This window comes from Bos taurus, chromosome 5 (assembly GCF_002263795.3).
Source record: "Bos taurus isolate L1 Dominette 01449 registration number 42190680 breed Hereford chromosome 5, ARS-UCD2.0, whole genome shotgun sequence".
In the NCBI taxonomy this organism is placed as follows: Eukaryota; Metazoa; Chordata; class Mammalia; order Artiodactyla; family Bovidae; genus Bos; species Bos taurus.
In genome coordinates this window covers 26,903,107-26,931,070 of record NC_037332.1, presented here as the reverse complement: position 1 = coordinate 26,931,070, position 27,964 = coordinate 26,903,107, and the positions used below count along the sequence as shown (strand labels likewise).

Sequence of the window (27,964 nt, the reverse complement as noted above, 5' to 3'; positions counted from 1 at the left end):
TATCTGGTCCAGAATTCTTATCTGTAATTCTATTTAGACAGCACACCTACAGTTAATGATTAGTAAGTATTCAATGTGGTAGAGGTACAAGTATTGTCTCCACTTTGAAAAGTAGAGGCTCAGATGCAATCTTCGTTGGCTGCTGACCTTTGCCTTTCATGCCGTTTTCTCCCCCAATATTTGATTTCCACCCCCATCACCCCCAACTCGTAAGATCTGCCCCCTTTCCTCCAGGGTCACTGTCACTGTTCAGACATCGTTGCTGTGCCCATGTTACTTACATTTCCCTCTATTTTCACGTTGGCTTGGGTTGTCTTTCTGGAACAATACCTAATTAGGTTATTCTTCTTCTAAAACCCTTTTTTTGTCTCTTCATGGCCTGAAACATAACCCTTTGTACCTCTGACATAGACAAGGGCCTTCACTGCTCTGCCTCTTCATATTCCTGGCATTGATATGGTATCAGAAATATAAGTGTTCAGATTATTTGTTGAGTAGGTAAAAGAAATTATCAATAATGTGGGTTTCATTTTTTGGTCCACCCTATATTAGGTGTGTGACTTCAGTGAGTTCTTGTTTCTGACCCCAGTTGTATCCTATTCACATTGGTTATGGCCCCTTGACAGAGTCATACAGATGAAAAATGTTACCTTAAAAGTTACATAAACTACTAATGTAAAACCTTTATAGAAAATATAAAATTTGCTAAACAATATCCTCTTTGTTTGCAGATACATAAATACGACCTAAAATAATAAAGACATGCATGAGAAGGATAAATAGCAAATTGAGCATAGTAGTTAGGAGAAGACAGTGCAGCTAAGCATGTTATCAGGGAAAGCTTTGGAAATTTTTGCAGTGTTTTATGTCGGGTGGTTGATGTACACAAGCTTTCTTTATATTTTCTATATCTTTTGTCTGTTTGAAATGTTTAGGATAAACACTGCTGGAGTCTTCCCCAGCATAGTGTTATAAGTTCTTCTTAACCTACTATAATGATTCCTCTTCCAGACCACATATTTTAACAAGATACTTTCATCCAATATCTTATCATAGTTAAAAATCCCCCCAGATAATAGTAACCGTGGTAAATGATCAGTTTAATGATCTGCGTCCTTACCTTTGTTGGACTGGCTAGGCCACTCTTTAATCTGAATACTAAATAGCATTTCATAAGAGATACGTCTGGCAATCTGACTTTTAAACATCAGCTTTTGGTGATTTCCAAAAACTATTACTTTTTTTTTTTTTTCCTAATTTAGGTCCCCCTCAAAGACCCAAACTGAACCTAAAGCCTCGGAGTACTCCTAAGGAAGATGATTCCTCCGCTAGCACCTCCCAGTCCAGTCGTGCAGCCTCTATCTTTGGAGGGGCAAAGCCTGTTGACACAGCTGCTAGAGAACGAGAAGTAGAAGAGCGGCTACAGAAGGAACAGGAGAAACTGCAGCGTCAGCTGGATGAGCCAAAACTAGAACGACGGCCTCGGGAGAGGTGAGATGATCTTCAGTGACGGATTTCGCATCCATGAAGCCCATGGTTCTTAACGGGGGCATTGTATCTCTAGGACTCGGGAAATTTGTGTGAGTGTTACTGGTTGTCACTTACTAGCGTTTAGTGCTCATGGGCTGAAGCTGCCAAGTAGCAGTGAGTGAGACAGTTTCTTTAGTCAGGGAAGAGTTGTAGCCTGTCCCTCATGATTTTCAAAAGGCCTCCTGGGCCCTCACAAGCATCTGCAAATTTTGGCTAACCTTCAAGAAAAAAATTTGCCAAACCCTGCCTTAGTGTATAGAGTAAAATCCAACCAAAGTGAGGTGAATGGATTTACCTCTTTTCAAGTTATTGGAGATGGAATAGAAAGAATGTTTTCACTAGTACTAAGTATAGGCTGTAAATTATTTTCCAGTTACAATAATCTGATAAAACTAGACCTGGTTTTTTGATTGATTGGCAGAATTGTGTTGTCAATAATGGAGCACAGAGTTACAGATTCTGTAGGAGAATGTTCTTAACCCTAGCCAACACTTGGTGAAGTACAGGTTTCCCCAATGTCCAAAAGTAGAGCATTCCTACAAAACTTTTTATAAGCCACAATGGTGTAAATCAAAGAAGCAATTATTTTAGGACACATTTTGCTAACAGATAAAAAGCTTGCTGTAAAACCAACACTGAACACTATTTTCACTTTTCATCTTTTTTTAAAAGCAGAGTCCTCTTAGGATTTCTTTCCGGTGGCAGCAGCATATATGGGTCTTTTTGTAAAAGTAAAGTGGCATAAAGGTAACTTTGAAGCAAGTGATACTTATATTTAGAACCCAAGTGTATTAAATGTCTGCCAGTTTCAAATGGTTTGAGCAAGAAAGACAGCTTATACACCCACATATAAAGCCAACATGATAAAACTTAAAAAGTGATAGTTCTTGAGGGGTCAGCATGGGTGCAGGGTAGCCATTACTGAGCTGGGCATGGTGTATTTTGTTAAATCTCTTTTATACAGACACCCAAGCTGGCGAAGTGAAGAAACTCAGGAACGGGAACGATCGAGGACAGGAAGTGAGTCATCACAGACTGGGACCTCAGCCACATCTGGCAGAAGTAAGTCAGACCAGGGTGGGTATCTTATTATTGCCCTTTGCCTTAACCTAACGTATCCATAGCCAAATTATGCATATGAAATTTAGTCGTGGACTCTTTATTTGGGTTATCATGGATTGGTCTGACTTTCATATTTGCTCTGAGAAAATCTGGGTAATGGGTACCAGAAGAGACTTAGTTAATCAGTTTAATGTCCCACTGAAAAGTATACTTGGCTGTTGGGTTTGTCCCCTCCTCTTAGGTTCTAGTATCACTTTGCTGTTGTCGTTGGGCTGGGTCTCCATTGTGGCAGGTGGGCTTTCTCTAGTTGTGGAGAGCGGGGGCTGCTCTCCAGTACGATGCTCTCATCGTTGTGGAGCCCAGGCTTTAGACGATGGGCTTTGGTAGTTGCGGCACACAGGCTTAGTTTCTCCATGGAATGTGGAATCTTCCAAGACCAGAAATCAAATCCGTGTCCCCTGCAATAACAGACATTCTTATCCAGTGTACTACGGGTGAGGTCCAAAGTCTTGTATCACTTTTTGTTACGAGTGTTTCTACATGTGTATCGAGTACCAGCGTTTTAACACTGAGAACATCTGTTGGGAGCCAGATTCAGCTCTGTATTGAAGAATGATGATGGAAAGCAGTGTACTTGGATGTGGGCCGTTTTCCACTCTTGAGGTTCTAATAGGTTGTTATCAATAAGCCCTTTTTCTGATGCTTTGACCTTCCCATTTTGACCTCACAGATGCAAGAAGAAGAGAGAGTGAGAAGTCTTTAGAAAATGAAACCCCCAATAAAGAGGAAGACTGTCAGTCTCCAACTTCTAAGCCTCCCAAACCTGAACAGCCTCTAAAGGTAATGCCAGCCCCTCCACCAAAGGAGAATGCTTGGGTGAAGCGAAGTTCTAACCCTCCTGCTCGATCTCAGAGCTCAGACACAGAGCAGCAGTCCCCTACAAGGTGAGTCAGCTTGGAAACATAGCAGTTGGTTGGCTATAGACTCTTCAGTGCTGTTTTCTAATGGTGGAAGGTGCCCTCTGGGGTACTGGCCTTATGGCATCTGATATGTTCTGCCATCTTGGCTTTCATAGTGCAAATTCTGTGGTGTGCCGGTGGCTCAGTTTTCTGGAGTTTTGCTAGCTGCTTGACATCACTTTGGTGACTCAGTCTGCACACACTATAAATCAGAACCTGCGAGGGCCACAGTTTGGCGGTATGGCCTTGGGGGTCACGTCAAAGGATGTGACACTTGGTCAAGTTCACATAATTGCTCTGATTGTTGTCTTTTCCCATATTTTAATGTTTAAAAGCATTAAGTATGTGTTTTTGGTTTTCTGTAAGACTAACTGCACTTGACATAGACATTTCTGTTCCTTTCCTAAGATAAGCTGATGAATGTGATTACGTGTTTTCTTTCTAGTGGTGGAGGGAAAGTAGTTCCAGCTCAACTATCTGAGGAAGGATCAGCAAGGAAAGGTAAGGCCAAGAGGGAAGTAGGTCATTTGCCAAGATAGAGACCTAAATTAAAAAAAAAAAAAAATTCTGTAGAGACATTGAAAAATACTGAACTTCATTGTATTTTGCACCTTTTTTGTTGTTAAAAGTTGATTGCCTTTTCTTGCCAGTAGAGGGCAGGAGTGGCTTGTTTGGAGAAAACATTGAGCCCTGCCCTTTCCTGGTAGTACATTTCTTTGAAAAGGGAAAGAAAAGGGGGTGGGGAGGAAACGGACATGCTTGGTCCAGATTAGAAATGTTGCCATCTGCAAGGCCAAGGTCACTACACGGCATCATAGTCCTTATTTCCACTTTGCTTTTCATGGTGGCGTTAACCCCAAGGCAGAATTTTTTAGTGGATCTTATTTAGGGTGTGTGACTGATACAGAGGACGTGGAAGAAGAGCCTAGGAAGGAAGTCTGGATCGGGGATAGTTTTCATTTCCCTCAGTACCTTTGGGCACACTTCTCTTCAGCTTAAGGGAAACCTGAGAGAGTGGGAGTGTTTATTTTACTTGACTTCCATTTATTTTTATGTCCCTCAAACAGATGAAAATAAAGTAGATGGGGTGAGTGCCCCAAAAGGCCAAAGTGGGAGCTCCAGCCGTGGTCCGGGAGATGGGGGGAACAAAGACCACTGGAAGGAGGCAGACAGGTATGCATGTCCTTTCATTTCTAGTCTCTGCCCTGATGCTTGACAGCTGCCACTTTGTAATTAAGTTCCCACTATTAACCTGTTAAAGTCAGCCAATATAGTTAGTTACAATTCTGAGAATCTAGAAATTACAAAAGGTCCAGATAGCCAAAATTGTTGACTGGATGTGCCTATTCAGTATCTGAAAACTGCTTATTGGTGTTGGAAGAGTCCTCTCCTAAAGGTATTTCTGCCTCTGCAGGAAAGATGGCAAAAAGGATCACGACTCCAGATCTGCACCTGAGCCAAAGAAAGCTGAAGAAAATCCAGCCTCGGTGAGTGTCAAAGACTTCCTCAGCTTCCTGTGGCCCACTTTCACCACTGAAATTCTGTACATGCTGCAAACGGAGTGGTTGAAAGTGGGCATTGCTGCTTGTTTGAAATAGTGAAAGAAGCTTAGGCTAGCTTTTCCTTCATTCTGCCTTTTACTACTCTGATCCCCTCTTCAAGATAAAAGGTGGTGTATGCCTTCCATAAGAATATACCTGCCTCCAGTCAACTCTCCCCAGCTACAGCTCCATCCGAGAAGCCTGATAAGCAAACGCGTGGGTGTGGTCTGGACATCCACCTCCTGTCCGCCCCAGTATCCTGGACCTTGGTTTTTGCTGTGAGAATTCAAGGCCTTATCTATCTTGTCTGTTACAGAAGTTCAGTTCTGCAAGCAAGTACGCTGCTCTCGCCATTGACGGTGAAGATGAAAATGAGGGAGATTACACCGAATAGACCTCTGCATTCTGTGCTTTCTCCTAATCTCTCTCCACCCTGGAACATTCGAGAGCAAATCAAACCTCTATCCAGACAAGACAAAATAAAACTCACCATCTCCTGGAGACCTTTCTTAACTTTTTTTTAAAAAAACACAAAATGAAATGAAATTCTTTTGCATGCTGCTGCAGCCTTTAAAGTATTGAACTAACAGGAGAATCATCAGTGTAGCCAGAGAAAGAGACGTACAGCTTTTAATGGAAAAGTTGTGGTGTGTTTTTATGACACATGCAATTGCCTGTGTGATTAGTGCCTAGGGGCCTCCGTTTAGCGTGATGCAGTGTCTGGAATCTAGTTGGGCAGTAGACAGGTATAAGGAAGAGTGAGGTTCCTACCTTTAATTCCTATTATCCTGTTGTGGCATACATGAATTCTCAAATATGACCTGAATAAATTCTCCATCCTCGGCAAGGTAGGTTTAGTCTCTGATGTTTTAGTCTCCAGGAGGCTGCCAGCCCCTCCTCTCATTTAGTTCTGAGTTACTGGGGCCAGCCTACGGGGAGTTCCTTCATTTGTACCCCCCAGGGGGGTAGGTGGAAGTGAGTCTACAGGCCACTGAAGAATAGGACTGTTTGGTGACCAAAATAAATGGGGAAATCGTGGTGTGAAAAGAAGCTTCGGGGTTTCGTGAATTATTTTGCACCAGTAATAGAGAAAATGGTATATGACCTCCAGTAAACACATGAATGGTTTACTTCCTGGAGCAGGAAGCACTTAGGGTTCATGGGAATTCCCAGATCTTTTATGTGTCCTGGTTTCACCCTTTCTTAAACACTGTCCCTTCTGAAAGTTCAGATAAATCCACATTCTGTTGAAATCTTGAAGTTTTAAAAATTCAGACTCTTGTCATCATCTTCGGTTCCTCGTGCTAGTCTTTCCTGACCTTCCCAGGGACGACTTGGACTTCGGTCTCACTCTTGAGCTAGGCATCCTCTAGAGCCCCGCGGGAGCTGTCCAGTGAGGAATCACTACTGCTTTTCTTAAGCAGTTCTTGGCTCCTTCATTGAGTCTCACTCCTTCCCTCAGCCATTCCTGCTCCTCCTGCTTTGACCCCTTTTGCACCTCAGAAAACTTTAGAATTACCAGTCTTAGGTGGTGTGTGTGGTTAAATTGGAAACCTTTCTTACAACCTTGATTGGTGTTGGGTGTACTTTTTCAAAAAGTTTCCATCTCTGCACTGAAATCCCACACAAATGTTTGGGTTTATAATGTGGCCTAGACCAAGTGTTGCGGGGGGGGGGGGGGGGGTGTTCTTTTTATTTTTTAGCATTCCTTGCGAGAACGAATGATAATGGAGAACAATTTAACAAGGTTCTTGCTTCTCTTGCAACACAGTAGCTCTACTTGCCTGCTTTATGTGCACCTTGGTACTGTCAGCTCAATAGATGGTGTCCTTATGGGCAGTATTGGTACCTACAGAGAAAAGACACCTTGGTCTCTTATTTGCAAACTTTTTTCCCATCAGTCCTAGCTTAGACCCTGTCCAACCTTGCAGGGTGTTAGTTTATGAGTGCTGCAGCAGTGAGCGTAATGAATCATTTACCCAGTGGACATAAAGGACATACCAAGTGAGGTAACTTTAAATAATTGGCTTGGAGTGGCTAGTAGCTAGAAGTGGCTTTTAGAGATACCCAAGGTTGAGAGGGTATTTTTTTAAACCATTTGCTATAGATGTTGAAAAGGTAGGGTTTGCCCTCTTCATGTCTACTCCTTCCAAATAGATGTATACAAAAAAGCTGGTTTCTTCCCCCCATTCCTCTACTCTTGCCACCCTGTTAGAACAAACAGGGATTTATGACCCACTCCTCATTACATGTAAAATTTGTACAAAAATATCTTCTATGAAAATGATTTGTAATCTGTAGACTTAATACCTGGGAGATGTCTTGAGATGTAAAATCCCATCCTTTGGGTTTTGGGGTTTTTTTGTTTTCTCCAATAAATCTGATCTTTAAAGTTCACTTTAATGCTTAAGTTTCTTGATATGCATACCACATTCTATCCACTGACAGTGTGCTGTCCACACACACACCTTGCTGAAGTTCTCTCAGTACTCGATACCACTTTATGCAGCTGAAGTGTGGGACTACAAGCAGAATCTGTTGACTAAGGCCTCAGAACTGGAAGTGATAGTATCAATGCCCCCTCCATTTTTGCCTGGTGTTAACTTTTTAATGAAGTTGCTCAGTCGTGTCTGACTCTGCAACCCCGTGAACTGTAGCCTTCCAGGCTCCTCCATCCATGGGATTCTCCAGGCAAGAATACTGGAGTGGGTTGCCATTTCCTTCTCCAGGGGATCTTCCCGACCCAGGGATCGAACCCAGGTCTCCCTCGTTGCGGGCAGACGCTTTAACCTCTGAGCCATACCTGAGAGTATCTGCATCCCATTTCCTGTACTGTTTATTTTAATCGTAAGATGAAGCAGGAACTCTAGGGCTACATCTGCAGGTCCTTGAGGTTTTGTCTCTGCAAACCTGCACTCCAGTCTGGACGGGTGCTGTGTCTGCTCTCCTGGCTGCACTGTGCAGGCGGAGGGGAGTTGACAGGGTGGTCCAGGTTACAACTGAGGCCACTTTTAAAGCACCAATGGTGAGAATTTTCCAAACAGCTAGGGACAGACTGTTCATTGTTTCAAGGCAGGAAAGAGGTTAGAACAGTGGCAGAGAATCCTTAAGGTCACAAGGGGGTGGAGCATAAAAGCCACAGAAACCACAGTGGACAATTTTGGGGACTTGGAGCCAAGAGGAAGTGTGGGGCGGGAGATGGGAGCACAGTTAAACAGGTGGCTTTCCTGGGCAAATTCCAGCAGCAACAGCTCCTGTAGTTTACGGCTGGTGCGTTGACTTCCAAGTTGAGGGATAAGGGGCGTGTGCTGTGCTGTGATCCCTGTGGGCAGGGAGGAAAAGCTCCCGCCCAGGCTGCCTGTATAGCCTGCCTCAGTCACATCCTCCAAAGCCTTCATTTCAAGCCACCCTCTTCACTGTAATACTGACGTCTGAATAAACTGATGGAAAGAAGGATGAAGATGGGAAAAGGGCTGACTGGAAAGAGGTTCTCGTTGCTTGTGCACAGAAAAAGCAGGGAGAAGGGAACTGCCCGTTTTATGTCCCAACAGGTTAAGTTCACTGGTCTGCCCACCATCCTCAGTCAGAATGTATGGACTCTGAGAAGCCCAACCACTGAAATGGGTTTCAAGATGGGTCAGCCCTGTCAACCTCCTGTTGTCTTGAGCAACTGGAGGCTGCAGGTTTGGCATCAACTTGAGTCTGGCCAGGTCCCACGTGAATTCCAGTCCACGTGGCCTAGTTTCTCCTAAACAGAATTAAGCATTAGACTCCAGATCCCAAAGCAGGGTCCCAGTGAGTGCCCAGAATCTGGTTTCTCAGGAAGTGGGAGACCTACACATCTTCTGGGAAGCTGTTGCTCAAATAAAACCTTGTTTCTCAGCAACCATCGTAACCCCCAGGGCCACAAGTGTGGACAAGAGACTTTGCCTTCTCTCACCCCCAGTCTCACCAAAAAGAAGAGTTTGGAAGAGGCGAGCTGCACTGCTCCCCGCCCAGCAGCAGCAACCTCCCAGTTGGACAATATACCCTCTGTCCTCAGCCAGGAGAGATAGCTCTGCCCCTCCCCTGCCCTTCCTGGTTCCCAGAGCCCAAACCCTTCCCTCAAGGCCCCCTGACCTCTTTGTGCCAGAACAGCCTACTCTTTCGATGCCCTCCTCCTGTAATCCCCCACCCCAAGGATCTGAGCACACTCGGTCACAAGCATGGGATCACCCCAGACCACGGAAGAGGGGGTTCAGCCTTCCGTGCCAAGATGGGTTGCCCTCTGCGTAGTTAAGGTAAGGAAAACCTGCAGGAAGGGTCAGAAGGTGTTCTTCAACTTGATTCACTGAAACCATCCTGGTTTTTTCCTCCCTTTCCCCTTCCTTTCTAAAGTTCCCTCTGCTCTCAGCTGGTATGGTAGTCAGGATGCCAGGCTGGCCCCCCATGCCACCCATTATAATTTCACCCTCTCCAAGCTGCCACCTTTATTTTTTCACTCTCCACCTTCCTCAGCGTCCCTCCTGCAGCCCCCTTCCCCTGAGCTGTAAGTTCAGCTACCCACCTTATGACCCTGCCCCAATTCTTTGGCACCTCAAAAGTTCCTTTTATTGGGAATTCCCTGGTCGTCCAGTGGTTAGGACCTGACACTTTCACTGCCAAGGGCCAGGTTTGATCTGTGGTTGGGAAACTAAGATCCTGCTAGCAGGGCAGTACTCTTGCCTGGAAAATCCCATGGACGGAGGAGCCTGGTGGGCTGTAGTCCATGGGGTCACTAAGAGTCGGACACGACTGAGCGACTTCACTTTCACTTTTCACTTTCATGCATTGGAGAAGGAAATGGCAACCCACTCCAGTGTTCTTGCCTGGAGAATCCCAGGGACAGGGGAGCCTGGTGGGCTGCTGTCTCTGGGGTCGCACAGAGTCGGACACAACTTAAGCGACTTAGCAGCAGCAGCAGCAGCAGTGGGGCAGGATGCCCCCACACACACACCTGCCAAAAAAGTTTCTCTTAGGGACAGCAATACCAGCATGAGTGTGAGGCTCTAGCCCTGCCCACCGTTCTGGGATCCAATCAAGGATGTTTTCTCTGAGCCCCAGTCTCTCCTTTGGTACCTCTAGAACCTACCCCCTTTGGTGTGCATCCCAGGGCCCAGCCAAAGACCCGAACAAATTCTGGAAGAGGAAAGATTTTGTAAGAGCTAGCCTTAGGTACGAAAGGAGTGAGTGAATTTTCGTATCTCAGTATCTCGATTACATAATCAGACCTGGCCAAAATACACTGAATGATCTTCAGCCCTCCCCCTCTCCCAGCAGGTTCCGATTCTTGTCCTTCTCCGAATTCCAGCCCCTCCCCTTCTCCTAATGCCTCCAGATCTCTTCCCTCCCCTGCTCCATTCCAATCCTCCACCCCTTCCTCCAAAGCCCAGTGACTCCTGCTGCTCTAATCTGAGACTGGCTATTGGACACCAACTCAGTCAAGAGCAGTAAGTTCAAGGGTCCCAGCCACATACCCCACATACCCCACATACCCCAAATGCCAGTTTCTGGGGGCCCTGCACTGTCACCACTTACCAACCTCTTCCCTGCTGCCAGATTAGAATCAGGTGCTCCACTCTCTCGTAATCAGAACCAGACTTCTCAGCCTTTGCCAAAGGCTAGATGAGCAGAGAAAAGACTCAGATGAGAGACGAGCCAGTGAGGAACAGAGGGCCTTAGTGCTTGGCGTTGGGCATTGAGGCCGGGGCACTGGCTCCTCAGAATCCGCCTGACCCCCTTTCCGCCTCCCCCCGGCCAGTTTTCATCATGGAAAATCCAAAGGGGAGGGGGACAGAGGGAGAAACTTTCAGGAACCGCTCACTGCTAAAGAACAGTGGGGAATCTGGGAATGGGAATAGATTGAGCTTCTAGAAAGACATCCGTTCCCTCTACCTTCCCCTCCAGGGCAGCAAGACTCAAATCAACCCCAGAGCCTCAGTTCCAAGAAGTGCCAATCTAGTACCAGATCCAGACACTGCAAAAGTAGTGAATGAGATTAGAATGAATTTCCGTGTCCACTGGGAAGCCAGGAACTTGAGTTAAAAGTGAAGACTTTTTAAACAGAATTCTCCTAGGGAACAGGACAGGCCAGGTTCAAAGCAGGGGGGTGTTTGGGCTCACTGGAGTGGCTTAAGGTTAGGGATGGGGGGTTGAAATTGACCTGGAGGTCCTCAGCTCTGAGTCCTTTGGGGGAGCATAAGTGGCATCCGAGAGAGGTCTCCCGTGGGGCAGAGGACCAGGGAAGTGTGCCCAGCGACTTGGGAGACAAGTGACACCCGGTGCCTTCATCCGAAGCCCCGATGGGAAGGTGGCGCTAGCTTCACTAGGCCAGGCAGCGGGTGGACCCTACTGCCTTGGGTGCTCAAGCCCACTCTCAAATACACTCCTGAGAAGGGGCCAGACTGAAAGAGGCTGAGGCAGTCCTCTACGCCCTTGCTTCTGGTGCCTTCTGTCCACCTTTTCTTCTGCTGGCTCGTAAGTTTCTTTGCCTGTCTCTCTCCGGATCAGTCTCTGCGGGGCTCTGTTTCCAGTCCCTGTGTTCTCCGTGTGCACCTCTCTCCCCGAATTTCTGTCTCCGAGGGTCTCTGCCAGTCCCCTCATGCCTCCTTCCCAGCTCCTGGGCGCGTGGACTCGCCGGAGAAGGTGGAGAGAAGAGAGAGAAGGAGGAGGAGGGGCGGGGAGCGGGCGGCACGTGGGGATTGGAGCCCGGGAAGGAGGGAAAGAGGGAGGGAGGAGAGCGCGCGGGAGAGAGCAGAGGGCGGCGCGGGGAGCGGCGGGGGCGAGCGCGGCGCGCCCGTCCCGCCTCCTCCGCCTCCTCAGCGTCTGCTCGGCGCGGGCCCGGGGCGGGATGGGCTGGCCCGGGGGCTCCCCCTGTTGCTGCCCCGCCCCGCCGCGCCCCCGCCCCGCCGGGCGCCCCCCGCAGGTGAGTGGCCGCGAGGCGCCGGACGGGAGGGCGGCGGCCTGTGCGTCACGGCGCGGCGGGCAGTGCCGGTGGTGGTCGCCAGGGGGCGCGGGGCCGCTGCGCGGGGCGAATGGGCGTGGGGAGCGGAGCGGGCACGCCAGGTCGGGGGTCGGGAGCCCGGGGTCCGGGGTCCGCGGCCGACAGGGGCCGGAAAGGTGACCGGGGCGGGGCCAGCCCACGGCCACTCCCCGGCTGGCCGTCTTGCCTTCGCGCGTCGGGACAGCATTCGCCGCCGCTCAGTCCCGCCACGCACGCGCACCGCCCCCGCAGGCCCGGGACTTGGGCGGGAATTGGCCGGGGAGAGTGTGTGTCAGGGTTTTCCTTTTCCACCTCACATCTGGGGAAACCGAGGCACATGCGGCCTCCATCGTGAGTTTTCTAGATCACTCTGGGCACTCTCGCGCACCCCTTCTTCCCTCCCTGTCTCCTTCCCTGGGCCTCACCCCTCCTCCGCGGCTGGGCTCCCAGCCGCTCATCCAACCACAGCTATTTCCAGGAAGGGGGAGTGCGGGTGGAGGGTTTCTCCAAACAAACCCAGGGCTTTGGAGTGAGAAGGGGCCAGGCTGGGGGAGAGACTGACAGGCTCAGGAAGGTTTCGGGCTGGAAGAGGGTGAGGGTCCCAGGGCTCTGGCCTGGGCTTCCCAAGCTTGCCCCAGGGAGCTGCTTTTCCTGTCAGCACTAGCAGCGGGCTCAGCGGTCTCCCACTTCCATCTCACTTGAGAGGCGCTGCACGGGGTGGGGAGGGACTCAAAGCCATCTTCCCTGGCCACTCAACACAGGGCCTAGTGAGCCACCCACGAGGTCAAGAACGAGGCTCCGAGGAGGTTTGGGGACCTGTTGCCAAGTTAGGGGACTTTTCAGCCCCTGTGGAGGCAGCAGAAGTAGAGACAAGCCTGCTGGAGGAGTCCTGGTCGGGGTAACTGCAGTAGGAGGGGAGAAAGACCACCCACACCCGCACCACCACCACAACACCTCACCTGCTCCCAGCAGAGCTGGGGACTGGACCAGCCCCGGCCCGATTGCCCACACTGGCCAGGGGCCCGGAATGTCCTGGGAAGCAGCCAGGGCTGGAGGTGGGAGTGGGTTGCAGAGCCACTGCCCCTCTCCAGTTACTGGTTAGGCCTCCCTCTGGCCAAAGTACCCTGGGGACAGACTTCCTGACCTGAAAGGGGAATTAGAGCTTCAAGGGAGAAGTCTCAGGCTAGGCCCAGCCCAAGGAAGTGTCCTGAGTGGGCTCATCGAAGAGGAGGCAGGGTTAGACCAACCTTGATGGGCACGGGGGAGGGAGAGGGGAGGCTGAGGGCCTGGTGGGAGAAGCCAGAGCTGGGGGAGCTGCCAGAGCCCTGGGACATTCAGTAACTACCAGTGCAAATGTTGGGGGGGGACAGGACACACACATTTGCACATTCTTTCAAGCAGCTGGACTGTTCCACTGGACTGCTCTAGGGGGCTGTGATCCAAGACTTGGGGCTGAGAACCCCCAGGCTGTTAACCCCTAACATTTTTTGGAAGATTACTACCCCCACCCCTTTCCAATGCCCCAGTCCACCTCCTTCCCTTAACTCCTGGGACAGGAAGCTGGCTGTGTTCCCAGGAGGGAGGCAGGAGGCCTGCGGAGGGGGGTGGAGTATGTGTTGGGAGGGGGGCCTCCTGTCCAGCCCTCCAGCCCAGGGACAGCTGCTGAGGAAGGAGAGCGGAGCTGGGGGAGCCATGAAGGTAGAACTAATGCTTGGGGTGGGGGGAGGGCTGGACGGGGAGGAGGAGGGCCCAAGTTGCAAGGCTCCAAAGAGGAGCTAGGGACCCAGGGAGTAGGTGAGTGAAGGACTGTGTCCGGAGCAGGGCAGCTGGGGAGCTTTCAGGAGAAGGGCCTCAAATGCCTTGGGCTAGGGCAGAATAACTGACTCCTGTGGGCAGAGCAGTCTCAGCTGGAATTTGGCTTTCAGTGTAGATGGTGGGGGCAAGGGGCCAGTGCATGTTTTCCTCTTCCTGTTGCTTCACGACTAGTGAAACTGAGGCAGAACGCTGACCCTCAGGATGCAGTCCAGGTCCTGAACTAGCTGGGACAGCGATTCCCAGCTCCCTCTCCCTCCCACTAGAAGGTCCCCAGAGAGCCTGAGAGTTCAGGCGGGGAGGCTGGCCTGGCAGGGACGCGGCGTTCCCCTCTGGCCCTTGTCCGGGGCCCTGAGACCTAAATTCCCACCCCGCCCCTGCCCCGCCCCACTGGGGGCTGGACCTCAGGATCCCACAGATCCCCGGATAGGATAGATCCCAGGCCTGGGGGCAGCTCCCGAGCAGGATCAGGGTGGGGGCAAAAGATCCTGGGCTGACACTCCCAGCAGGGTAGATCCTGGGAATCTGATCTCCTGGCCTCCCCCACATCCTCTCCCCCGCCACACACACTTCCTGGAGCAGCGACCTGCCCCCTTCCCGCCTGCACTCCCCTCCACTTCCAGGGCTTGGCTTCTCCTCACACCAGCCAGACAGCCTACTCTCCACCCAAGGGAAGCGGCTGCCTCCGCCAGCCAGGCCGCTTCCAGGAAGCCCCGGGCCAGGCCCCAGCATTGTTCGGGCCCCAAGGCCAGCACCCCAGGCAGCCAGACACGATGAAGTCCAGCGGCCCAGTGGAGAGGCTGCTGAGAGCCCTGGGGAGGAGGGACAGCAGCCGGGCCACCAGCAGGGTAGGAGTGCCCTTGACTGGGCAGAGGGGTGGGGGTGGAGGAGTGGGCAGTGGGGGAGGGGGCCAGTTTCAGCCTTCTTCCCTAGTCCCGTATCCCCTCGTTACTCTGTCTCTTTGGAGCGGCCAGGGCTGTGACATGAGCAGCAGAAGTCTGGGTGATAGCAAATCCTCGTCAGCTCCCCTGTCACCTTCCCTGCCCTAGCCCAGGCCAGCCCTGCACGGGCAGGTATACATTATGGTAGGACTTTCCCAGGTACTATTTTGGAGCCCAGGAGAAAACTTCCCAAAGCTAAGAAGTTTAGGGGAAATGGGGCAGGGGTGGCAAAGGAAGGAAGGGAGGCGGCCAGGTCTCAGAAGAGCCTTAGACAAGGGGGCTTGACTTGCTTTCCATGACATCATCTGCCTGTCCCATTAATACCAAAATGCACCCAAGTTTCCTAGTGGGTCTGGCAGAGTTGGTCCAGCCCAGAAGAGTTCAAGTTGGGTTTAATCCAGCAGCTTCAAGGACAGCCAAGACACCAGAGGTGCTGCCTGCATTCCCAGGCTGGGGGGCCTAGAGGCCCCATCACTGCCTTTCTCCACATTTTTTTCAGCCTTACCCCTCAAAAAGGCATCTCAGGGCAACATGAGACAGTACTATGGGGGAGGGAGGCAGGAACTTGAATCCCAGAGGAAAAGAAAAATAGGAGAGGAGACAAGGAGGTAAACGGTCCATCGGTCCCCAGAGGATGGACGGATGGGAACAGTAGTCCTGGGCCGCGGGGGATATCCCAGCCGCCTCGCTCACAGCACTCTGGGAGGGGAGAGGCCCCGGAGAGCAGCGGGCCCACCCTCTCCCCTTTCAGTGCTGGAATCCCTCTTGAACCTTCTCAAGTGACTGGGTGCTTACTACATCCTGGAGCAGTAAAGCAGCTAAATATTTCCATGTCATGCCTCCATCTGCCTCTCCCTCCAGCATGACCGCCCCCTCCTTACACAATTGCTGCCTGCCGCCTTGGTGCACAATGAGTAAACATGTTGTTCTGACAGTGGGGGGAGGAGGGCGTGTCAGCTGCTGGGAGGACGGGGACAGTGGGAGCCAGGGAAGCAGGCCTGGCTGAGGACTCTCCGCTGGGTCATCTGGGTGCTTGTGACTGACGACTGACACCCTATATTAATGTCTGACCCCCTCCCTGCTTACTTCCTACAGGAAGGGCAAGATGGGAGGAGAAACAGGTTGCCTTCATAGAGGAGTCGGGGAACGCCACCCCCCCCACCAGAACGGAAGCTCTAGGGTTTGGGTAACAGTGACCACAAGGGTATCACACACCAGGGCCACGTGAGGGGCCTAAGTGATCCCTTGGGGAGGAGCTGACCCAGCTAGGGTGACGCAAGGGGCCAGGTTCTATGCACTGTCGAGGACAAGCACTCTAACTGCTTGGAAACAGCTGTGGCCAACTGCGTTTGACAAGTTTGGGGGCCATATCAGGATGGAAAACAGGAAAAGTGCAGCACTCAGGCCCGGCCCCGTCCTGGAGATGGACCCGTGGGAACTGACACCTCTGTCTGTCTGTCCCTCCACCCGTCAGCCTAGGAAAGCTGAGCCGCATAGCTTCCGAGAGAAGGTCTTCCGGAAGAAACCACCCGTGTGTGCCGTGTGTAAGGCAGCCATTGATGGGACGGGCGTCTCATGCAGAGGTGAGGTGCTGTGCCGTGTGTAAGGCAGCCATCAATGGGAAGGGCATCTCACGCAGAGGTGAGGTGCCCCACCCTAGGCTGTGGCTCTGAGAGCATCACCCAGCACGACTGGGCTGCACAGCCCCAGCAGGCAGACCCCAGAACAGACTATGGGCTGGGCAACGTGGGGGCCAAGAGGAACTGCCTCCCCTCCAAACAGCCCTTGCACCCCCAGCACCCCAGGAAGCCTAGTACTCTAAATTACCCTTCCACCTGACCTGGAACTGGAGGCTTCCCTCTGTGCCTTCCTCCACACCCGCACCCACCCTCGATCATTGCCCCTGGGTCCCCCACTCCCCGGCCTGGGCAGTAGCGCACCACTGCCATGTGCTTCCCTTGAACTCTGCCCCTGCTCCCGGACTCCAGCCAGCTCAGTACAGCTGGAGTCCAGAAAGTTCCAGAACCTGGGGAGACAAGAGAGCCACCCCTTCCACTGCCCCAGTAGGCCCCTGCTAACACCTCTCCTCCCCTCCATCCCCTCTAGTCTGCAAGGTGGCAACACACAGAAAATGTGAAGCAAAGGTGGGTAATCTGATGTGGGGAGGAGGGCCTGGGGTCCCTTCCTCCTCTGAAATGGGCTTCTCCTCCCTTCCACCCCTCTCATCATTGGGGAACCCCTGCTGGGTAACAGAGGGTACTGTACTGGGCCCTTTAAGAACCACCCTACTCCACCCCCTGGAGGACTGGCCCAGGCGGGTGGACAGCAAGACAGCACGTTTGTCTTGGTGCTGTGCCCAGGCTGCAGCTGGCGCGAGGACGGGGGGGGGGGGGGGGGGGGGGGGGTAGGGAAGAGGAGGAGAACGAGGAGGAGGAAGGGTGGGGTGGGTGGGGGTCAAAGCAGAGACTGGTGGCCGGATGGGCTGTGCCTTCCCTCTGGGGAAGGGTCCTCAGGATGCCTGAGTGGGTCTTGTCCTGGGTCCTGGAAAGGCTGGGCAGAAGATGCAAGATGTAGGCAGCACCCATTATCCATTGGGTACCTGAGCCAGCCCCATCTCTGGGGTGCCCTAGTCCTCCTCCTGCAGTGTGAGGGGTCCTAGGGCCTTGGAGCTTGCTTTGGGGAGCTGTGTGCCCAGGGGCGGGGTCTCCCAGTGAAAGAGGCCAGTGTCTGTCCCTGGCTGTGGCCTGCCTGCATGGCTCTATATATAACTCCTACCCTGCAGCTGGATGAATGGGGGTCTGTGTGGGCAGGGGGCTGGGAGCCAAGAGTAACATGTTGGGGGCCCAGGGGTGGGAGGCCGAGAGGCCAGAGGGGAGGCTCCCTTAAATAGAGGAACCTCAGTTGCAGCCTGTGCCCATCTGCTGACAGCCCCTCCACTTTCTTGCTGAAGCTGAGGGGTGGCCCCATCCTTAAGCCCAGGAGAGCCCATTTCACCAGCAGCTCAGCTCCTCACTCCAGTCTCCTTCCAGGTGACTTCGTCCTGTCAGGCTTTGCCTCCCGTGGAGCTGGTGAGTGTGCTCTGGGATGGGGTGGGGGATCCAAACAGTCCAGAGGTCTGGTGGCCACAGACGGGGCCCCAAGAAGTTACCTTGAATGGACTGCTGTCCTTAGTGGCCATCCTCAGTGGAAAACTTTTTGAGCCCTCTGCTCTTGTGTCTTGGGCCTGCTCAGGGTTAGGACTCCTCCCTCTCTCCCTGCCCCACCTAATACAGCCCTCACAGGGACACACACAGCCCCTCCCCACTGCCCCCAGGCCCAGACTGGTCCTTGCCCCTTCCCTAACCACTCCCTTTTCCTCTCCCTTCTCCCTCTAGCGGAGAAACACCGCCCCTGTGAGGCGCATAGAGCACCTGGTAAGGTGATGCTGCAGCGGGGGTTGGGGCGGGGAAGGAAGCAGATAGCTCTGGGACTAAGGACCTAGGTCTCTCCTGGAGCAAAATTCATAGAGCTCTGGAGTGGGGAGGCCGAGAATGAGGGGCAGAAAAGACGTGTGCAAAATCTCATCTCATCCACCAGGGATCCACCAAGTCTCTGAACCACTCAAAGCAGCGCAGCACTCTGCCCAGGTAAGTAGGGTGCCGGGTGTGGTCCCATATGAGCCCTTTCCTGATACCCTACCCTCAGCCCAGGGCAGTTCCCCCCAACAAAGCTCTCTAGGACAGCCCCACCCCCAAAAGGTCAGGACCCAGGAGGCCTCACCTGTAGTCGGCCAGACACCTTTCCATCACACCAGCCTCCCGGTGCCCGCCCCACACCCTCTCCCCACCCGGCTCCTAACACAGCTTCGCCCCCTCCTCCCCAGGAGCTTCAGCCTGGACCCGCTCATGGAGCGCCGCTGGGACTTGGACCTCACCTACGTGACGGAGCGGATCCTTGCCGCCTCTTTCCCCGCGCGGCCTGACGAGCAGCGACACCGGGGCCACCTGCGCGAGCTGGCTCACGTGCTGCAATCCAAGCACCGTGACAAGTACCTGGTGAGAGGCGGGACCTGCTTTAGTCAGCCAATGAGAGGGCTGGGAGGGCCAGAAGGGCCCGGCAGCTCCCTGACGTCAAACCTGTGGAGGCGGGGCCCCGGACGCTCCTCGGAGCCGACCTAGAAGGCAGGCAACTGATGCGGCTGTCAAAGTTAGGCCGGGCCTTAGTCACTTCCTCCATTTGGAGAAAGACCCTTACTAAGGGTCACAGCAGGTGACACCTCCAAGAATCACCACGCCTCGCTGCCTAGGGTCACTTCGCCTAACGCCCCCACTTTACTTGCAGCTCTTCAACCTTTCAGAGAAAAGACATGACCTGACCCGCCTAAACCCGAAGGTAGGAGGGAATTAAAACCATCACCCCTAGCCTTCTCAGTATTAACAGTAGCACTTGGCATCTACTTTACTCTGAGACACTTGCCCATATGACTTGTCACTTGGGACAGCCCAAAGCGTGGTGCAGCAGGTATCGACCCATCATCTCAGTGAGGAAAGAATTGAGGCTGTCATCGACACAAGCAACAGGCCCCTGACCTTGTCTCCAGGCACCTAAACCCTATCCCTCTTCCACCCCACCCACCTCTTCTTTGGTGGCCACCAGCCCCAATTCCATCCCTGTACCCCTCAGGTCCAGGACTTTGGCTGGCCTGAGCTGCACGCACCCCCCCTAGACAAGCTGTGCTCCATTTGCAAAGCCATGGAGACCTGGCTCAGTGCTGACCCGCAGCACGTGGTCGTATTGTACTGCAAGGTGAGCTGGAACTTCAGGTTCACAGGACTGGGGGCCCTCAGCAAAGGGCCCCAGCAAGCCCTCTATCCCTCTTTGTCCTCAGGGGAGCAAGGGCAAGCTCGGGGTCATCGTCTCTGCCTACATGCACTACAGCAAGATCTCTGCAGGGTAAGGTGCCCCAGCCCCAAGTCCCCCCTTCCCCAGGGACCCTCCCTCCAGCTGGCCCTTGATGAGCCCCACTCCTCTAAAGCCCACCTCAGGGTTCAGAGCCATTTACTATAAACTTGAGCTTTCCACCTCCTTTTTCTCACTTGTACTTCACCACTTTCCTAGGGCTGCTATAACAAAGTGCCACAGACTAAGTAGCTTAAGACAACAGAACTTTGTTGTCTCAGTTCTGGAAGCTCCAAGTCTGAAATCAAGGTGTCAGCAGGGCCACACTCGCACTGAGACTCTTGGAGTGGCCTCTTCCCAGCTGCCGGTGGGGGCCAGCAGTCCTTGGTGTCCCTTGGCTTACAGATGTATCGCTCCAGTCTCTGCCTTCGTCGTCACATGGCCTTCTTCCTGTGTGTCTGTGTGTCTGTGTCTCTTCTTTTCTTCTAAGGCCACCAATCACATTGGATTAAGGGCTCACCCTACTCCAGTATAACATCTTAATTAATTACATCTGCAACGACCCTATGTCCAAATAAGGTCACATTCTGAGGTACATATCTTCTGGGGGGACACAATTCAACCCATTTCTGTTGTTTAGTCGCTAAGTCATATCCGACTCTTCTGCAACCCCATGGACTATAGCCCGCCAGGCTCCTCTGCCATGGGATTTCCCAGGCAAGAATACTGGAGTGGGTGACCATTTCCTTCTCCAGGGGATCTTCCCGACCCAGGGATCAAACCCATGTCTCCTGCATTGGCAGGTGGGTTCTTTACCACTGAGCCACGGGGGAAGCCCCAGTTCAACGCATAGCATGGTCTTATTGTCCCATTTCACAGAGGAAGAAACTAAAACTCAGGGAACAGTTGCCTGCAGTCCAACAACTAGTAAAGTGGCTGCTTGTGGGGTTTCTAGTTCTCTGCACCACCACTCTGAACTTCCTCTAGACTTCCGGGGAATCACACCTCTCTTCCCTCCCCTGGAGCTTAGGAAAGGGAGACCAGGATGTAACCACCCCCTTAGCCCCCACACTGGCCCCTGTCTCCCCAGGGCAGACCAGGCACTGGCGACCCTTACCATGCGGAAGTTCTGTGAAGACAAGGTTGCCGCAGAATTGCAGCCCTCTCAGCGCCGGTGAGCAGCCTGGGTGGGGATGGGCCAGGCGAGCAGGTCCCTCCGTGGCTGCCAAGGCCAAGCTTATCTCATTCATGCAGCACACCTTCCTGGAGCACCTCCTGTGTGCTAGGGGCTTGTGTCAGGTGCTGAGAATGCAGAACAAATCCAAGGTCCCTGCTCTCATGGGGCTTATTGACATGCTGGTGGGGTAGAAGGCAATAAACCTATAAATAAATAGACAAGATCGTTTGGGATGTTAGCAACAGCTATACAGAAAATAAAGCTGAGTCTTGTGATAAAGAGGGACTCACGGGATAGTCAGGGCCCATGGCTATACCACGTGAGACCGAGACCTGGAAGGGGCTTACATCCCCCTTGACATCCGGCCACCAGGTATATCACCTACTTCAGCGGTCTGCTGTCCGGGTCCATCCGCATGAACAGCAGCCCTCTCTTCCTGCACCACGTGCTGGTGCCCGTGCTGCCAGCCTTTGAACCTGGTGCAGGTGAGTCTGCCTGGAATGTGCCCCATCGGGGGGCTGTGCCCCACCCCTCCACTCAACGCCCTTCATGTACCTTCTCTTTTTTGCTCCTCTAGGATTCCAGCCCTTCCTCAAGATCTACCAGTCCATGCAGCTTGTTTACACATCAGGAATCTAGTGAGTGCTCTGTTGCCAGACAGACCCCTCCTCCCTGAATCCCTGTTTTTCCAGCCTTTCCCAGACAGCTGGGCCTCCAGCTCTAGCCACTGCACCCCAAAACTAATAGCATCCTAGAATCCATTTTACAGATGGGGAAGCTGATGCTTAAAGAGCTCGCGCTCAGGGAGGGCTCAGTCTCTGATCTCCCAACTCCCTGTTGACTCTTCACAGCCACCGGTGCACCCAAGTGCCCCTGATTCAGCTCTGCCCTCTCTCTTCCCCAGTCACATTGCAGGCCCTGGTCCCCAGCAGCTTTGTATCAGCCTGGAGCCAGCCCTCCTCCTCAAAGGCGATGTCATGGTGAGGGGGCCTTAGCCACAGGGAGAGTCCTGGGGGTGGGGTCGGGGTGGTGGTGAACGCTGCCAGCTGCACCGTCTCTGGAGAGCCATTGATTTAAGGCAGGCTGGAGGGCAAGGAGGTTGTCTTCCTGATGGGGAGGTCAACTTGGAGCCAAGGTGGAAGCACAGAGGAGATGTGTGTGGACACAGAGCCTGAACGCTGGTCTTCCTCCCCTCACCCAGGTAACATGCTATCACAAGGGTAGCCGGGGAACTGACCGGACCCTCGTATTCCGAGTCCAGTTCCACACATGCACCATCCATGGACCACGGCTCACCTTCTCCAAGGACCAGTTGGATGAGGCCTGGACCGGTGAGTTGGAGACAAGTGGCCTGGGGGCTGGAGCCCGGGTGAGGCAGGCAGGTGGGTAAGGGCAGGGAGGGGGGCACCTGGCTCCTCACCGTCCACTCCCCACAGACGAGAGGTTCCCCTTCCAAGCCTCGGTGGAGTTCGTCTTCTCCTCCAGCCCAGAGAAGATCAAAGGTAAGAGCCAAGCCTGGGAGGGGGCAGGAGTCAGGGGGTTGTCTCCCTGCTCCTCACCCCCGGGACGCCCCTCTATAGGTAACACCCCACAGAATGAGCCCTCCGTCTCTGTCGACTACAACACTGCAGAGCCCGCAGTGCGCTGGGACTCCTACGAGAACTTCAACTTGCACCATGAGGACAGTGCGGATGGTGTGTGGGGTGTCCCCAGAGGTGGCGGGAGGTGGAGTTTCTGGGGGGGCGGTACATGTTTCCCTCCCTAGACAGACACCCTCCCAAGAGACACCCCCTGAGCTGGAGTCTCCGGCACCATCCCCTATTAACACACGTGCTTTATCTGTCTCTCCCTCTCTCTCTCTCACTTTTGCCTGCTTGCTCTCCTGCCCTGATCCTCTCCCCACTCAGACTCTGTCACCCACACCCGGGGGCCCCTGGATGGCAGTCCTTATGCCCAGGTGCAGCGAGCCCCCCGCCAGACCCCGCCGGCCCCGTCTCCGGAGCCACCCCCACCCCCGCTGCTTTCTGTCAGCAGCGACTCTGGCCACTCCTCCACACTGACCACAGAGCCAGCTGCCGAGTCCCCTGGCCGGCCACCCCCGACGGCTGCCGAGCGGCAGGAGCTCGAGCGCCTACTGGGAGGCTGTGGAGTGGCTAGTGGGGGCCGGGGAGCTGGGCGCGAGACGGCCATCCTTGATGACGAAGACCAGCCTGCTGCAGGCGGAGGCCCCCACCTCGGAATATATTCGGGACACAGGCCTGGCCTCAGCCGCCACTGCTCCTGCCGCCAGGGCTACCGGGAACCCTGCGGGGTCCCCAATGGAGGTTACTACCGGCCAGAGGGGACCCTGGAGAGGCGGCGGCTGGCTTTCGGAGCCTATGAGGGGCCCCCCCAGGGTTATGCTGAGCCCTCCGTGGAGAAGAGACGCCTCTGCCGCTCGCTGTCCGAGGGGCCGTACCCCTACCCGTCTGAGCTGGGGAAACCCGCCAATGGAGACTTTGGCTACCGCCCCCCAGGCTACCGGGAGGTGGTGATCCTGGAAGACCCGGGGCTGCCTCCGCTGTGCTCGTGCCCCGCCTGTGAGGAGAAGCTAGCACTGCCCACGGCAGCCCTCTATGGGCTGCGGCTGGAGAGGGAGGCTGGAGAGGGGTGGGCAAGTGAGGCTGGCAAGCCCCTCCTGCACCCAGTGCGACCCGGGCACCCGCTGCCCCTGCTGGTGCCTGCCTGTGGGCACCACCACACCCCGCTGCCTGACTACAGCTGCTTGAAGCCACCCAAGGCAGGCGAGGAAGGGCATGAGGGCTGCTCCTACGCCTTGTGCCCCGAGGGAAGGTATGGGCACCCAGGGTACCCTGCCCTGGTGACGTACGGCTATGGAGGAGCAGTTCCCAGTTACTGCCCAGCATATGGCCGGGTGCCGCACAGCTGTGGGTCTCCAGGTGAGGGCAGAGGGTATCCCAGCCCTCGTGCCCACTCCCCCCGGGCTGGCTCCATTTCCCCGGGCAGCCCGCCCTACCCCCAGTCCAGGAAGCTGAGCTACGAGATCCCTGCAGAGGAGGGAGGGGACCGGTATCTGCTGCCTGGGCACCTGGCCCCAGCAGGACCCTTGGCATCTGCAGGTGAGGCCCTGGGAAGGGGGATGCCCAGGGCAGAAGAGGGTTCTGGGGAATGGTGGGGAAAGCACAGACTGAGGAAGAGCTAAGCCAGGCAAAAGGGGCTCTTCCTGGCCTACAGCTCCTCTCCCTGCAGAGTCGCCAGAGCCTGTGTCCTGGAGGGAGGGTCCCAGCGGGCACAGCACCCTGCCCCGGTCCCCGCGAGATGCCCAGTGCAGCGCTGCTTCCGAGCTGTCTGGTCCTTCCACGCCGCTGCACACCAGCAGCCCCGTCCAGGGCAAGGAGAGGTGCTTCATGGGGCTGGGCAGCTCAGGGGCCTCCTTATCTGGGTAGACACTGAAGCTTGGGTTGGGAGGCAGCTCACGCAGGGCTCTGCAACCCAACTAAACTCCCGCCCGCCTTCCCTCCCTGCAGCGCCCGACGGCAGGACACCCGCTCCCCCACCTTGGCGCCCACTCAGAGACTGAGTCCTGCGGAGGCCTTGCCACCTGTTTCCCAGGGAGGCGCTGATAAGGCTCCAGAGCTGCCTGCAAGAAGTGGGCCTGAGCCTCCAGCCCCTGGCGCCTTCTCCCTAGCCTCCCCACCCAGCTCTCCCAACGACTGGCCTCAGGAGAGGAGCCCGGGGGGCCGCTCAGACAGCGCCAGTCCAAGGGGGCCTGTACCCAACACCCTGCCCGGCCTCCGTCATGCCCCCTGGCAGGGCCTGCGAGACCCCCCGGACAGCCCAGATGGGTCCCCCCTCACCCCTGTGCCTACTCAGATGCCCTGGCTTGTGGCCAGCCCAGAACCCCCTCAGAGCTCGCCCACACCTGCCTTTCCTCTGGCTGCATCTTACGACATCAACGGCGCCCCCCAGCCCCCTCTTCCTGAGAAACGCCACCTGCTGGGGCCTGGGCAGCAGCCGGGACCCTGGGGCCCAGAGCAGGCGTCCCCACCAGCCAGAGGCGCTAGTCACCATGTCACTTTTGCACCTCTGCTCCCGGATAACACCCCCCAGCCCCCAGGTATACAGGCCTTCAGGAGGCTGGGGCCACCTGGGGAGAACCTGGTTTCCAGGGAGGGGCATGGCATGGGGACTGGGGAGCCCTGGGGTCAAGCTTAGTCCCTCCCTGTTCTAGAGCCCCCGATGCAAGAGAGCCAGAGCAATGTCAAGTTTGTCCAGGACACATCCAAGTTCTGGTACAAGCCGCACCTGTCCCGTGACCAAGGTGAGAAGCCAGCCTGCCCCCACCCGCTCCGGGCCTTTGGCTCAGCTTCTGGTTTGTGCCACTTAGTCAGCGGGTCTCCTCTGGGCCAAGCCTCTTTCTAGCAGGTGATTCTGGGTTTTAGGCCTGAGGAGGTCTCACAAGGTCAGTGCCCAGTGCACTGACTCCCCAGTGGCATCCTGGGTGCTGACACCACAGCTGTCAGGGCCAGAGGTCTGGGGGGCTCAGGCAGCAGAGCGGAGGTGCTACCTGGGGCTTGGTCGGCCGCTGTGAAAACTTCTCCTGCCTCCCCCAGCCATCACCCTGCTGAAGGACAAAGACCCTGGGGCCTTCCTGATCAGGGACAGTCATTCATTCCAAGGAGCCTATGGGCTGGCTCTCAAGGTGGCCACGCCCCCTCCCAGCGCCCAGTCCTGGAAAGGTACAGAGTGGCCCAGCCTGAGGGGGAGGGGGGTGTGGTGAGGGGAGGCACAGAGGCAAGACTAGGCAGGGTGGAGGAGGAGGAGATGAGCTCTCCTGCTTGGTAGAGAATTCCAGCAGAGAGAAGCGGAACCTGGAATCATCTCCCCTCTTCTCCACTCCTGTCAGGGGACCCCTCAGAACAGCTGGTCCGTCATTTTCTCATTGAGACTGGGCCGAAAGGGGTGAAGATCAAGGGCTGTCCCAGCGAGCCCTACTTTGGTGAGAAGCAGGGGTGGGGAAGGCTGCACTTGGCATTCCGGGGAGGGCAAGAGGTGTCAGGAGGGAGGTGGAGGACTTGGGCACCTCGGGAGCCCGCTCGCCTCTCCCCTGCAGGCAGCCTGTCAGCCCTGGTCTCCCAGCACTCCATCTCCCCACTGTCCCTGCCCTGCTGCCTGCGCATTCCCAGCAAAGGTGGGTGTCTGGGCATCTGTCCTCCCCCTTCTCCCCTCCCACTGCGGCCAAAGGCACAATCTCCAGTCCTGGCTCCCTGCCTGCCTGCCTTCCCTTGGGACGGCAGAGGGCGCCCTCAGCTCCTGGGCCTGCCACTCCCTGCTGACCCCCATTTCCCTCAGATCCTCTGGAGGAGGTCCCAGAGGCCCCAGTGCCCAGCAACATGAGTACAGCAGCAGACCTCCTGCGTCAAGGCGCCGGTACGGGCCTCTCCCTCCTTCCCTCCCGCAGGCACCAAACGGGACACCCCTGACACATAGGGAACAGAAAGGCCTTGTGTGTGGGCCGGCCCTGGCAGATGCACCTCACCCAGGAAGTCAGGGGAGGCCTGTACCCATAAGCACGATAGGATGGGGAGTCCTGTCTAGGCTGCAGGGGTGGGGTCTTGCTAGAATGCAGATTCTCCGGCCTCCTTCCAGCATCTCGCGCAGTCACCTGCCTTTTTAACAGGTTACCTGTGTGATGGATGCATTTTGAGCAGCACTAGCTGGGGAAAGTGCGAGAGCTCGGTGGGTGGGAGGAACACGGATGGGAGATAGAGCTGGGGGTTGGCAGAGCCACCGCTCCCTACTCCCTTCAACCCCACTCCTCACCCTGCAGCCTGCAGCGTGCTCTACCTGACCTCAGTGGAGACGGAGTCACTGACGGGCCCCCAAGCAGTGGCACGGGCCAGCTCCGCAGCTCTGAGCTGCAGCCCCCGCCCCACACCAGCCGTTGTCCACTTCAAGGTCTCAGCCCAGGGCATCACACTCACAGACAACCAAAGGAAGTATGTGTGCCAGATAAGCCCCTGGGGGACCCCAGGCACAGACCCCGGGGGCCCCAATTTCTGGATGACCTTCCCCACCCTCGTCCCTACAGGCTCTTCTTTCGCCGCCATTATCCAGTCAACAGCATCACCTTTTCCAGCACTGACCCTCAGGACCGGAGGTGACCCTCCCTCCCAGCCCTTTCATCCCACAGTCCCCAGCCCAGCTTCTCCATTGGTAGCTCTTCCCTGGGTGCATCCCTTCACAGTTCTTCTCCTTCCACAGATGGACCAACTCCGACGGGACCACCTCCAAGTAAGCCTCCCCCAGAGTGCCGTCTCCCCTCCCAGCATGGCATCAGCATGGTGTCCAGGCGCCTGCTTGCTCCCCATCCCTGGCATGGTGGTCCCTGAGGAAGGGATGCTCAGCCTTCCCCACCCTGCCTTTGTGCCCCCAGGATCTTTGGTTTTGTGGCCAAGAAGCCGGGAAGCCCTTGGGAGAACGTGTGTCACCTCTTTGCAGAGCTTGACCCAGATCAGCCCGCAGGCGCCATTGTCACCTTCATCACCAAAGTTTTACTGGGCCAGAGGAAATGAAGGGAGGCCACAAGCTCCAAGCCCACGTCAGCACTGTGCCCCTCTCAGCACCACAGCCCTCACTTCCCCTGGCCTGGACCCAGGAGACCCAGGAGCCGGCCTCTCCCCTAGGAGTGGGGAGCGGACACACTGGCCTGGGACACTGCTCTCCTCCCCCGCCCCCAGCCTGCTAAGCGAAGTGGATGGGCCCATGAGATGACCTTGCATGTGAGCAGAGGGCAGAGACGGGTGTGTGAGGGTGAGGCGGTGGAGCCTGGAAGGGGTGATCCGGACAGCCCCACCTGCAGGAGAGCATCCGCGCTGGCTGGCGAGGGAGACAGGCACGGCAGGGAGAGGGGAGAGGTGTGGGGAGCAAGGCACTCCCTCCTCTGCCTCCCCTCTGAGCAGAGAGATCAGAGTAGGATCACATGAAAAGGGGGGGAAAGGAAAAAAAAAGAGTCTATTTTTGTCTAATAATAAAGAGTTTCTATAATGTTTAGTCAGAGTTGG

At 55.0% G+C, this 27,964-nt stretch overlaps 2 protein-coding genes and 1 long non-coding RNA gene across 17 annotated transcripts in view; 2 read left to right on the top strand and 1 right to left on the bottom strand.

Annotated features, from left to right (window-relative positions):
• EIF4B (eukaryotic translation initiation factor 4B) overlaps window positions 1-7,495 on the top strand; it is a 25,594-nt gene extending 18,099 nt beyond the window's left edge. For 3 of the 5 annotated variants that reach the window (XM_059886185.1, XM_059886184.1, XM_005206207.2), the window contains exons 9-15: window positions 1,263-1,491; window positions 2,495-2,607; window positions 3,323-3,536; window positions 3,997-4,052; window positions 4,619-4,724; window positions 4,966-5,038; window positions 5,409-7,495. In XM_059886185.1, coding sequence (XP_059742168.1) covers window positions 1,263-1,491; window positions 2,495-2,607; window positions 3,323-3,536; window positions 3,997-4,052; window positions 4,619-4,724; window positions 4,966-5,038; window positions 5,409-5,486 — 869 coding nt within the window. In that variant the 3' untranslated portion in view covers window positions 5,487-7,495. 5 annotated transcript variants of the gene reach the window in all.
• On the bottom strand, window positions 2,674-11,866 carry LOC132345256 (uncharacterized). Of its 2 annotated transcripts, none has more exons than XR_009494485.1 (2): window positions 10,649-11,866; window positions 2,674-3,050 (listed from the first exon to the last, which is right to left on the bottom strand). It is a non-coding gene; the product is annotated as an uncharacterized lncRNA (long non-coding RNA). The 2 variants fall into 2 exon arrangements; XR_009494484.1 differs by lacking the exon at window positions 2,674-3,050 and adding an exon at window positions 9,237-10,067.
• On the top strand, window positions 9,218-27,953 carry TNS2 (tensin 2). Of its 10 annotated transcripts, none has more exons than XM_024992420.2 (29): window positions 9,218-9,372; window positions 16,320-16,428; window positions 16,952-16,989; window positions 17,875-17,913; window positions 18,220-18,258; window positions 18,422-18,471; window positions 18,708-18,879; window positions 19,166-19,216; window positions 19,508-19,630; window positions 19,713-19,777; window positions 20,814-20,897; window positions 21,273-21,385; window positions 21,478-21,538; window positions 21,805-21,880; window positions 22,102-22,231; window positions 22,337-22,402; window positions 22,481-22,594; window positions 22,808-24,019; window positions 24,150-24,300; window positions 24,428-25,017; window positions 25,132-25,221; window positions 25,514-25,639; window positions 25,807-25,899; window positions 26,014-26,091; window positions 26,253-26,330; window positions 26,731-26,899; window positions 26,992-27,060; window positions 27,165-27,194; window positions 27,337-27,953. In XM_024992420.2, the coding sequence occupies exons 1-29, from the start codon at window positions 9,298-9,300 to the stop codon at window positions 27,473-27,475; spliced, it is 4,230 nt and encodes a 1,409-aa protein (XP_024848188.1). In that variant the 5' UTR covers window positions 9,218-9,297; the 3' UTR covers window positions 27,476-27,953. The 10 variants fall into 10 exon arrangements, with proteins under 10 accessions (XP_024848188.1, XP_024848187.1, XP_024848189.1 ...); XM_024992419.2 differs by having other exon boundaries at window positions 24,135-24,300; XM_024992421.2 differs by lacking the exon at window positions 9,218-9,372 and adding an exon at window positions 11,854-12,035.
• Window positions 27,954-27,964: the final 11 nt, after the last annotated feature.

What these genes read in the sequence shown, in the direction of transcription:
- TNS2 (XM_024992419.2), top strand. Translation starts at nt 9,298, where the DNA reads ATGGGATCACCCCAGACCACGGAAGAGGGGGTTCAGCCTTCCGTGCCA. An exon ending in CCATGAGGACAGTGCGGATG is followed by an intron (nt 22,595 to 22,807) that starts GTGTGTGGGGTG and finishes CTCCCCACTCAG; the next exon opens with ACTCTGTCACCCACACCCGG. An exon ending in GCACCTGTCCCGTGACCAAG is followed by an intron (nt 25,222 to 25,513) that starts GTGAGAAGCCAG and finishes TGCCTCCCCCAG; the next exon opens with CCATCACCCTGCTGAAGGAC.